The sequence below is a fragment of the Clinocottus analis genome, unplaced genomic scaffold (assembly GCF_023055335.1).
Source record: "Clinocottus analis isolate CAN_PGR_092001 unplaced genomic scaffold, fCliAna1.0.p SCAF_19, whole genome shotgun sequence".
Classification (NCBI taxonomy): Eukaryota; Metazoa; Chordata; class Actinopteri; order Perciformes; family Cottidae; genus Clinocottus; species Clinocottus analis.
Window position 1 is genome coordinate 15,862,877 of NW_027175920.1, and position 12,196 is coordinate 15,875,072.

General features: G+C 46.1%; 1 protein-coding gene across 3 annotated transcripts in view; it reads left to right on the forward strand.

Moving 5' to 3' along the window:
- The window catches only part of rbfox3a (RNA binding fox-1 homolog 3a), a 482,822-nt gene that overhangs the window by 454,009 nt on the left and 16,617 nt on the right, over positions 1–12,196 (forward strand). For all 3 annotated transcript variants that reach the window (XM_068582492.1, XM_068582490.1, XM_068582491.1), the window contains exons 12-14: positions 8,487–8,619; positions 10,231–10,270; positions 10,438–10,502. In XM_068582492.1, coding sequence (XP_068438593.1) covers positions 8,487–8,619; positions 10,231–10,270; positions 10,438–10,502 — 238 coding nt within the window. The remainder of the gene's footprint in view (positions 1–8,486; positions 8,620–10,230; positions 10,271–10,437; positions 10,503–12,196) is intronic.

Below are 12,196 nucleotides of genomic sequence, written 5' to 3' on the forward strand. Positions count from 1 at the left end.
CATGCGCCGCTGCTCGTGGGTCTGTGCTGTGTGTGTGTGTGTGTGTGTGTGTGTGTGTGTGGTTTTGTCTTTATGGTGAAGGTTTATGTTGAGATACACACAGATGTGTACATTTACATATTCATACGGCATGTCTTTAAAGGTGCAAACAAAACAAAAAATGCTCCATCTGGCCCACGGCACATTCCTCTACAGCACTACTGTCTAACCTTTTATTACGTTCATTCTCCATCCTCCTAAACTTAAACTCACTTTTACAGTCACCTTAATGCTTACTGGGGCCATAAGTCCCGGCTCCGAGAACCAGTGGCCCCACGAGACATGAGCATGAAATATGTTGACATATACATATCATAATTTAGCGCTCATGTGCAGCGCTGCCACTGTGAACAACATTGGCCCAAGGACGTCACAGAGGTTTGCAGTGCAGGGGGACGATGGTCAACCCTCAATATGAACTTCATTATGAATAGTTCATCATTAAACATGCTTCAGTGGTGCATCAGTGGTCACCCGTGCATACACCACATGCATTGACATGCACGAGCCAAGCTGAGCATCGAACTAGCGGCCTTCTGATTGAAGGCATCCGCTCTCTCACTGAGCCCCGGTGAAGACATTCATGTACAGGAGCCCAGAGAGGGGAGGAAGTGAAGAACAGTGAGGAACATTCAAAGAGCTCATGTCAAAGGTGTTGAAGTTATCAAAGAACTATCCCCAAATCAGTTAGTATCAAGAGGCCTTAAAGTAAATCACCCCACTGTGTGTTGACCTGATGATGCTGCTTGTTGTTTTGTCTTAAACATTATTACAAGTTCAGAAAAGAACACCTTCCTTTGCATTCTCCAGACACAATATGTGTTAAAGCTCACCAACATGGACGGTGTTCAGTGAGGTGTAGCTAGTGTCGACGTAATTACACCGAACCTTCACCTCAAGCATTTCTTATCCATCATTCATGTAGCTGTGACTCCCATCTTTGTGTCTGGTGTATCGTACAGTGCTCCAGCTCTGATGCTCATGTGCAGCAGTATTGGAAAACACACACTCACACACACTCAGTCTGTCCTGCTAATTTATGTGATGCTAATACATGGAGTGATTTTAAAGTTTGCCAAGCCTAAGCGACACCATATGCCTCCCTTGCTCCCAGGAGGGTGGGGAGGGGGGGGGGGGGGGTTGGATGGTAAAGCAGGAAAACTATACGATAGAAAATAAGGAAAATCAGCCATGCCTTTATCGTCTCTGCCCTCTACATTTTTCTATTTGTTCGTACCTTTTTCTCATTATATGAATCTTTCGTGTGGCTCGGGTCTACTGGCATTCATTCACCCATAAATTCACAGTGCAGATAATATCCACCCTCCACCCCGCATGCCTTCCTGCATTCTCTCGCTATGAAAAAGAAAAAAAATCACGCCTGTAAGTGAAAGTGTGTGGGATTGGGATTTCTTCTGGAATAATTATGAGTGCATTTAATCTAGTTTGGGGAGGGAGTAAAGCAGGATGTAAAGGGGGATGTAAGGGCGATTAATCACCCTTTATCAGACGGCTTTCCCAGCACCCATCAGCTGAATCGGCCTCCATAAATCCTGGCCAGCTGACAGTGCACTCCATCTCCATTGCCGGGCTCGGCTACAGGTTTATTGTGCGCAAATCCCATTCAGAAGAATGACGGATGACCCCCACATGCATACACGCCCACGCTCGCACACTCACATGCAACAATGTCAGCGTAGATGTACAGTCGTCTGGTGCATTCACGCTCAGGTATGCACCAAAACAAGCAGACGCTCATAGTTACACAGGGACTCCTAACACACACTATGGATCCTCAAAGGAAAGACGAAGCTATCAAATTGCCTATTTCGATTGGTACCAGCCTATGAAATGAAGTTATCACGACCGTCGTAACGCTCCAGCTGGATCAAACTGTACCAACCATGTTGTGAAGGTGAGACTTATTGTTGTTGATTGAGACCGTAGTTGAGCTTAAGATAAGTAGTAAATGTGCATCACATGAATACGCTTGCATAAGTCAGCTCGTTGGGTTGAGTTTCACTCAGGACGCGAGCAGCACTCTACTGACATCGTCCCCACTGGCCACTCCAGGTGCACTTGGTCACTACAGGTAGACAGGCAGGAGACAGACAGGTAGACCGTCCAGTCACTTCATTCAGGCTGCAGCCACAGTTTGGTTTCTTTTCCGCGTCAGAGCATTTAATTTATTGATTGTTGTGGAGATTTAAAAAAAGAAAAATAAGAAAGAATGTTTTTGAAGATGTCCAACCCTCTCTTCAACGTATCAGAAAGAGGTTAGCATTGTGGTTCCTGCTGCAGGTAGATGCTATCTATACAGTAACCAGTTTACGAAGGTGCGTGCCAACACGTTCTCCAGTTTCCTGCCATAACCTGATGTCTCTGTAAGCGGATTTCTGTGGTGAAGGTTAATTTCTCAGAGGAACAATATTTATATACAAAATACATCATGGTTGAAAGTGTAAATCCTGCCTTGATTATGTGAGCGTTCTTTTTTCAAATGAGGGAAGCGCTTTGTTCATTTGGCCCGTGGAGCACAACACGGTGTCACTCCAGATTTCGGGAAAGATGGTTGATTCTGTTCACTCTTTAAGTCCAACGTGTTCTGGTGATCCCGTCTCTCTTGACTCATCGACCTGATCTCACTCAAGCTGCAGCCTGAACAGCTGTGAGTGCTAACAGCAGCCTCCTTGCTGATCAGGACTGTTTGGGGGGATTGGCTTTGGAGGGAGGCCTGAAGGGACTTCCTGTCAGTGGTGACGCCCCGGTGACTGTCTTACTCCATAAAACAAGAAGCCCTCAGTATCAACACACAATCAATTAAAGATAACCTGGAGAATCAGAAATAAAGGTCTCTCTACTAAGGGTCCTGCTTTAATAAAGGCCTGTCAGATAAATGAGAGTTCCAGCACAACACAACCACACACACACACACACACACACACACACACACACACACACACACAAACACACACACACGGTATGCAACTGTAATGTGAATGGAGATCAGACGGTGTGTGAGTGAACGTGTGTGCATGTGTGTATGAGTAAAATAGACTGCATGGGCATGAAGGACAATGAGGAAAATGTAATACTGATTGATTGACTGTGTCCTAGACTGAGTATATGCAAAGCAGGACAAATGTGTGTGTGTGTGTGTGTGTGTGTGTGTGTGTGTGTGTGTGTGTGTGTGTGTGTGTGTGTGTGTGTGTGTGTGTGTGTGCACAGCTTGGCGGAGCAGCGCTCCCTAGAACACAACAAATAAGATTAAAATGCAAAATGCAGGAGGGAAGTAACAAGGCAAGCGGCTCGGGCCTTTTTAACATATGCGGAAAAATTTGCAAGTTGGAAGGGCGACATCAGATCAACTCTGGACTTTGTCATATTGGCACACCGTCACTGGTCCAAGGCCAGCAGAGATCACTGTCAGCTGGAGAGCGAGCAGCCCATCCAGGCTGTGTGATCCGGTCAGGGGGGCGTGTCTGTAGACGCTTGTTACATCCGTCTTCATAACAAAACGTTCTTCTTCACGGGGAGTTAGGTTCAGGGAACAAAACCACTCCGTTGACGTGGAGTTAACGGCCTGATGACAAAATGTCAATGTTTACTTTGTTGCATGTGACACAAACAGCTGCCTCCTGTCCCGTTTGTACGGCGCCAGCTGCTCTCAGCGAAGCATCGGGATGCGGGCGCGTTGACGCCGGCGTTCGCTGAGAGCCGGTGCTCGTTGCTGTTGGGCGGCGAGGAGCTCGGCAGCGTTGGAAATGATTCCAGGTTGATATGGTTATTGATACTTAGACATGATTTGTCTTTGAATAGACAGTCACAGGAGCATAGAAAGTATGTAAATGCCATGATGGATATGTAATAATATCCGTGATATGAGATACGGGATGAAACAAGAGACCGCTGGTCAGTTCAGCCACAGTTTGAATGCAAATACTATGAAAGCAGCAGATTCTGAGTGCAGTTAAAGTGTATCCTGTCACATAAAACATTTAAAAAGGATTTCCGTCTAGTTTTTGCTTCAATAGCACAGAATGTTGGAGCCTCGTCCCATTTGACTGACTCAGATGTGTCATTTGAAATCCCTTCAACTCTGGATGAGTGTGATCTTTATGGAAAACCATTGCTGTAAAATTGCCCTTAATTTGGCTTTCCTCATTTCATAAGAGCTGCTTTTCAACAGCCTCTGCATCCATTTCTGAAGTTCCTCAACTTTTATTGCCCCTCATTCTGACACTCCAGCTGATGTCATCATTGTCAGATTGTAGTGTGTGTACTCACTGCAAAGAATGTAATTCACTTAAGTATCTCTCAACCTCTCCATCGCTCGATTCTGCAGACGATCACTTGAAGCTCGATTAGCAAGACGCACACTGATGAAGCCTGGAGTTCACTGTCCTGCTATTGAGATGGAACACACACACACACACACACACACACACACACACACACACAGACAGACATTTATATTACTAAATCACTCAATTAGATTTGCTTTTCTAAATAACAAAATTTAATCACTTTGGTTCTTAAGTGACCGCAGCCGCATCACAACTAATTCTCATACGCCGCATTAACACACAAGACACGCATGCGTGTGCGTGTACTATTTCATGCATGTGTGTATCGTGGATGTTGTTGTTTGTTTGTTTTATGGGCCTGCTGGCTGTCAGGCGGAGGCCCGGCCATGATTCATGGGTTATTACAGCACTGCTGTAGCGTGCACAAGCCATAGCTCATCATCAGATCACACTCATATACGTCACACCAGCACCAACATGCACATACACATGTCCTCATGCTCACTCATATGCATATACACACAAGCCACACACACACAAAAACAGGAATGAATATATGGATGTCTGATATTAGGAAAGAGAGGGAAGGTGGGGGCAACTTGAGGAAATTGATCTTTTGCTCAGAATATATCACCAATGGACGATGTGCTGGCTGTGGGGCATATTAATGCTGTCTGAGTAGTTAGAGGAGGAAGAGGCAGACACAGCAGAGGGCAGAGCATCTCCATCACCCGACAGAGAGAGAGAGAGAGAGAGAGAGAGAGAGAGAGAGAGAGAGAGAGAGAGCTGGATTGGGGGGTGGAGAGAGAGACAGAGTGTTTCTGTCTCTTAGCACTCACAGTGGAGCATGTTGTGTGTCTGTCTGCTGCTGCAGACAGGAGGTGTACTCATCCACACTCTCCAGGTCTGCGTTGAGCTTTCATCCCACAGGTCATCAGTGGAGAAGCTTCTATGCTCTCCTCTCACGTTAGGCTGCAAACCAGGCGGCAACCTCCCGCTCTGAAGAATGAAGCCAATTTAAAAGTGTCTTAAAACTTGTTTTCTCTCTCCTGACCACCAAGGGGCGACTCCTCTGGTTGTATAGAAGTCTATACAAGTGACTCTACTTCTCTCTTGATGTATTCCCTCAGTAAACATTGTAAACTTGAGTTTATGTCTCAATCTCTAGTTTCAAGTCTTCTTCAATGGAGCATGATGTTCATTTAGTAAATGATGCTCATTTAGAGTCAAACAGACCTTAAAGCAGGGAACTCTTTAGGGGCGGGGCTACAAGGTGATTGACAGGTCAACACCAGACTTCAAAAGAGAAGTCCACAAACCAACAAGGACCAACCACTTCTTATATAAAGTCTTAAAAAATGTAAACGCATCATCTCAATGTTCAACTTGGTCTCCTACAAAATGGCGTCCCTCTACAACTAAACTGCACTCTTTCGTTTGAAGGGAAATACGTTTTTCTTAGGTTATTCTTGCAGTGTTAAACACATGAATTGAATTAAAAACTCAACAAAAGTGCAGCAAAATACTTGTCTAGTAAAAAACTTCAGGGTTTGGCTTCAGTTAAGTAAGTTTTTCACATCATTCAATCTGCAAAAGTAATTAAAGGCAACATTGACTCGTCCCACGCGGGAAGCGAACAGTGGTCTCCTGGGTGAAAGTGCTGAGTTAGTTTGACCCAGCCCAACCAAAAGGTCGGCTCATGTTCAAGGCACATCAAAATAATGTTTAATCTCTTTTACAAAAGCAGTGCGGGCATTCATTCACGTAATTTAGTTTCAAACAGCACAGAAAACAACTCTGAAGACTTGTAATTTAGTAATCCATCACCGTGATGGATGATACACCTTCACTGTGAACAGGAGCAGTTACGTTTGCATAATTGCAACGGAATACTAATATCAGGCCATTTTATTTTGAAAGGAGTTCACGTCTCCATACAGAAGACTTTCCATTCTCTGTTTCTCTCTCAGCGCACCGCGCTCTCTAAAATAACTTTATAATCACTATCAAAGCTTCTCTGTGGGGATGTGAGGACTGTCGACACGTCCACGTTAAAGCCCGATGCAGCTGGCCTGTACGCTCACATGGGGTCCAACCACAAGCATCCACAGATATATATTCATGAAAACGCACCAAGAGGGGACAGCAAATACTTCAGAATCTTCATCTTGACGGATGCAGGAATGATGTATGGAAGTGTGACAATAATGTAAAGGTTGGAGCATGATGTAAACAACACAGCGTCAGAGTCCTTGAAGTGTCTGTGAATGTCTGCAGAAGTGTTTAGAGCGGCACACGACATGCAGGGGGACGTACACGTCTCTGACTTACATCCATACTGACATACGTACTAAAGTACATAAAGACTGAAACTCAAAGAAAAGACTGACCCCAACAGAACAGCTGTTGGCCCGAGTGTTATGAAGGCCAGTGCTCCTCTTCCTCAGTCTGGCTTCACAAGGAGCATCTTGTTCTGTAGGCAGTGTGGTCCATCCAGAATCAATGGGAGTCAGGAACATGACTGAACAATCATAAATAAATGTTATTCCCATTCAACTTTTAGGTGAATGAGTTCATACAATTTCTGAAACGAGGACCCTCTTTGTTGGAACTCTACACGCGTATCAGACACTTCATTCAAAACGATAGCAACTCCAAACATGTTGTTTGTCCTTCATTAAATTCATGAAATAAATATACATTTGCATGTGTGAATATAGATATGATCACACCAAACTGCACTCTCATTGGTTCCAGGCGTTCTCACAGGTGCATTCTGGGTGCAGGTGAATGATAATTGAGGAGACACCTTTGTGTAGTTGTCTAAAAGGTTTCTTTAGTTATTGTTTCGTGTAAAGGAGACAACGTGTGTGAGGTTCAGCACAACTATTCATTTCTAATATGGAGTTATCTGAATAAGTAGAAATACAAATAATGATAGCTTCCATAAAAAAAGTCTGAAACTTTATATTTGGTGTCTGATCAACATATTCAGGGAGTGACTCGCCGCCTCAGCATTTTTTAAAATGATGCATGTGTAGTATATAATCTGCATGTCTTTCTTCTTTTGATGCACAAAAGATGTACCGCGAGAGTCCAGAGAGATGATCTGTGCTGTGTGTGTGTGTGTGTGTGTGTGTGTGTGTGTGTGTGTGTGTGTGTGTGTGAAGGCCTTGCTCCCCTGTTGACTGAAGGTTGAACAGGGACCTTCAGCTAAACCAGCTCACATCACATCACCATGCCACCCCGTGCCTGTAGGGGTGACCTTTGTGTGTGTGTGCGTGTGCGTGCGTGTGCGTGTGTGCATGTGTGTTATGGTTGTGCGTGATGAAGGATGGCCTGAGGCTGAATCTGCCTCTCCAAACAATGCAGGCCATCTGCTTTGTGTCCCTGCTGCCAAACACTGAGCTGAACCTCCACGCAGGACTCTGCTCTCTTCCTGCCAGCTCACCTCCTCTTTCATGTGAAGTGAGCTGCACTATTTATTATCACCATCATATCTAAATGCAGCAATCAGCATGTTTCCAGACAGTTGATTGTGTGACTGCACAATACATGCACAGGTCTAACTATGGACCACATACATCTGGATCAGTCTGGAGGTCCATGCAGCTGCAGAGCATCAGGGCTCGTTTTGAGTAGTCCATTAGTACGAGGTATGAGTTGACAGTTAGTCACAGCAGACGGTGACACTAGTTTTCTTGCGTTCCACTTTGTCAGACCGTTTGAACGCGTGGAGCAGGACCCTTGGTGGCGCCGGCAGCTGGCTCTCCGGCTGCAGCGCTGCTGCTGTGAACAGAGCCACGGTCAGATGCCGAGGCGTGCGGCTCAAACCACGATGCTTCTCAAAGAGCCGTGAGATGGTGCAGAGAGCCATGCCGCTGGTGGTTAAATGGTTAAATGGTTAAAGGGGCGTTTCCCTTTTCTGACGTGAGAGCTCAAGGATTGAATTAAAATGATGCACGATTCATGGAGCCATCAGCGGCCGCACTCTATTCTGTGTGAATCCTCCCCTGAGGGCTGTAACTTATTGTTCTTTGACCTCCCCCCCCCCTCTCTCTCTCTCTCTCTCTCTCTCTCTCTCTCTCTCTCTCTCTCTCTCTCTCTCTCTCTCTCTCTCTCTCTCTCTCTCTTTCTCAGTCACAGGGTTTCCTTACCCCAGTACAGGGGCAGCTGTGGCCTACAGAGGGGCCCATTTGAGAGGGAGGGGTCGCGCCGTCTACAACACATTCCGTGCTGCACCTCCTCCTCCACCCATTCCTGCCTATGGAGCGTAAGTGCCTGCTAACACACACACACACACACACCTACACACACATACACACACACACAAACACACACACACACACACACTCCAATGAAACAAACACACGTAATCAAATAAACACTTTATGACATGTCTCCAAGACCCAGCGTTACTCAAACACTGAGGCTAACATGCACACACACACACACACACAGTAACACACACATGAATACATGGGAATACATACTCACACACAAACACACACACACATGCAGTAGCAGAAAAACGGCGAGTGGAAAACAAAAAGGCTGCCTTCTAATAGAGCGGAAAATTGCTCTTTGATTCCAGAATGGCCGAATTTGTCTCTCTTTTTTCTAATGTGTCATTCGTTATTGGGCTGTGAATGGACTGCTATGACCTGCACTGCACACTCCAGCAGGCCTGCTCCAGAGAGAGAGAGACCGAGTGAACGTGAAGGGAGAGAGAGAGAGAGAGAGAGAGAGAGAGAGAGAGAGAGAGAGAGAGAGAGAGAGAGAGAGAGAGAGAGAGAGCAGGCAGGAGGCTGGGAGGAGATGGATGAGTGCTGCCGTTCGACCACTTGGAACAAGTCATTATTTTTTGTGTTTAACAGTTTATAGGTTAAAATTAAAAGTATTTTTTTTTTTAGATTAACAAAGAAGACAGTGTGAAGCTTGTACAGGAAACATGGCGGTCACATCACTCCTTAGTGCTGAATGACTGTTTGAAGAACAGGGGGATGCAACAAGGGAGGTCATTAGTCTGCACTGTGCATCCACACTCCTGTTTCTGCACTTGTTCTCAACCAGGAAGTCATTTGCATACCCCCCCCCCCCTCCTCACAGCTAGTGCTTGGTTACAAATGCTTTGGGTAGTTCCTCTCTGTTCCAGAACGTATACTAGAAATAACTGAAGCTTTACTTCTGAATAATTCAAACCAACAGCAAAGATCCATTCTTCATTCTTCTACCACATGACCTACTTCTCTCTCTCTGGGAATGAAGCACAATTACAAGAGAAAAGAAAAACAGAGCGAGTGATTCTTGGGCAGGAGCTGATGTAACACCACATTTAGCGCGCACATCTTTGTGCCACAGATGTTGGACTTGAATGGGAGCCTCCCATGTGACTGACCACTGAAGTATGCACTCGTCCTCGCTCACAGACGACGTCCAGGATGCTCCACCCCGACTGAATCCCCTTGACATGCATTCTAGCACGAGTCACATGCAGCAACAACACGTCAGAACAGACAGAACATTCATATTGTGCTTGTCTTCAGTTGAAGTGACAGTGAGGAACATTCACTGGTCCTGACACGGGCTCATTGTAACGCTGGTGCCTCCATGACCTACATGAGTAAAGCAGGCCTTCAGAGAGAAGATCGTCTTCGCTGCAGCCTTCGCCTGCAGTGTGAGCTCCGGCGGGAGGAGGACGGCCTTCTGCAGTAAAATGAGAGGTTTTCTAAAGGGACTCTGGTTCTCGGGCACACTGATGTTTTTGTCCGCCAAGTTTAAAACAAATGAAAGTTCCTTAAAGTACCTTTAACTAAGACGCCACACATCTCAGTTTACTTCAATGTTGAAAAAATGCCTCATGCGTAACATCTTCTATCAACAGTGTGGTCTACCAGGACGGCTTTTATGGAGCAGAAATATACGTAAGTCTACGTCATGTATTTTAATGTATTCGTAATGTATTACTTTCATTTATTCCATCAAGGAAATACTGTGTTCTCAGCATGTGATCCGATGCGTCTTAGCTCAGCTGTGGTCCTGCACCTGCACGTTGGTCTGAGGTGGAACTGAAGCTTGTGTCTCTCCTCAGGGCGGGTATGCAGCATACAGATATGCCCAGCCAGCTGGTACTGCTGCCGCTGCATACAGTGACAGGTACGTTGGCAGCCTTCCTCCTCCTGAGGGTCGCTTACAGGTATCTGTTTACACTGCATTGTAAGTAATCACCTTTGTTTTTGCCGTGTAGCGGGGCGGCTCAGTGGGAAGAAACATCCCTTCTCAATAATAGCAATAATTGATCCAAAAAATTGAAACTTTAATTATAATCGCCTGAATGCTCGTTATATATTTAAAACCCACGTCCATTGATTTTCATCCAGGAGCACAGCAGGGGCAACAGGGCTTTGTCCCATACGGTTACACAACAAGCAAGTGGTATGCAGCAAAAAGCACCGTGAGGTTTCTGAGCAGAGGCGTCGTCCAATCAGGTCGGGCTGCGTCTATATTTATGGCCCTGTCGTCACAACCAAGACATCACACTTTATTACTTCTAAGACCTTGACAGAGGCCGCGTGACCAGATCCACTCCTGTTCCAGGAGAACTTCATGCGTCATCGTCTCTTCTTCACGCCGCCAAGAAAGTTCTTCAGAACAGAATCCTTTGTAGAAAGAGGAGGAACACATACGGACAGAAACACTGTCGATGAGTGTTCTCACTAGTCTAGAACGGAGTGTGGTGTGTTAAGAATGAATTTAACTCATATTAAAACAATAAAATGTACATATGATGGCTATGTATTGGTGTGTCGTGGGTTTTACATATGGCTGTTAAAAGTACTTCAAATGTGTCCAGCGATCTGATTGGTCGAGCAATTTGATCTGATCTTCTGGCCTAGACCCGCTCAGGAGCATCGTAGTCCCCAGCAGAGGTTACCATGGCAATCTACCTGGGTTAACAGTGAGATCAGACACCTGGCCGTTCATGTTGATTCAGGCCTCAGCAGGAGATGTTGTCACGCAGCCCATGAACTCCACGGAGGCTCAGCTGGCCCGCTGACCAGCAGAACTACAGACAGTTCACCGTCCTGCCACGGGGCGCTGTGATCCCCTCCATCTTCCCTTTGTCAGTCCCTTAAAGCTGCTCGTCGCCACTCTTCTGATCCCTGACCCTCTGGGAGCCGCACTGCTCTGACCTTAGAAGAACATGTGTGTGGGTTGTGTACAACCACGACCACTGCTGTCTACAGTAGGTGTGTGTGTGTGTATGTGTGTGTGTGTGTGTGTGTGTGTGTGTGTGTGTGTGTGTGGCGGTGCTTGGGGAGCTAATCTTAGGGAGATTGAGCATGTCAGGGCCGATAAGAAGCAGCCGCAGCAGGAGCCTGCAGGTCCGATAATGTGAGATTTATCAGAGCAGCAGCGAGCGTCGCTCTGAGGATTATGAGCAGCAGAGAGGACGAGCAGGTGAGAGGGCTCGTCTCTCCAACACACTTACCTCCGCCCTTTCTTTTCCTCCTCTCACACATTCCCTCTCTCTCGCCGTTATTCACCCTCCCTCCACGACTGCAGTATATCCCCCCTACACACACACACACACACACACACACACACACACACACACACACACACACACACACACACACACACACACACACACACACACACACACACACACACACTTTGTACTGTCTCCCTTATTCTATTTTTGAAGCTTCCTGATTTAAAGGGAGGCCCAGGCGGTGAGGTGGAGGTGAAGCAGAGTTGAGATGTGACAGAGGGAGGGGAGGAGTTATATTCTGTCTCTCTGCTCTCGCTAGAGCAGAGAGACAGTCTCTAAGCTGTCTCTCTAGAGC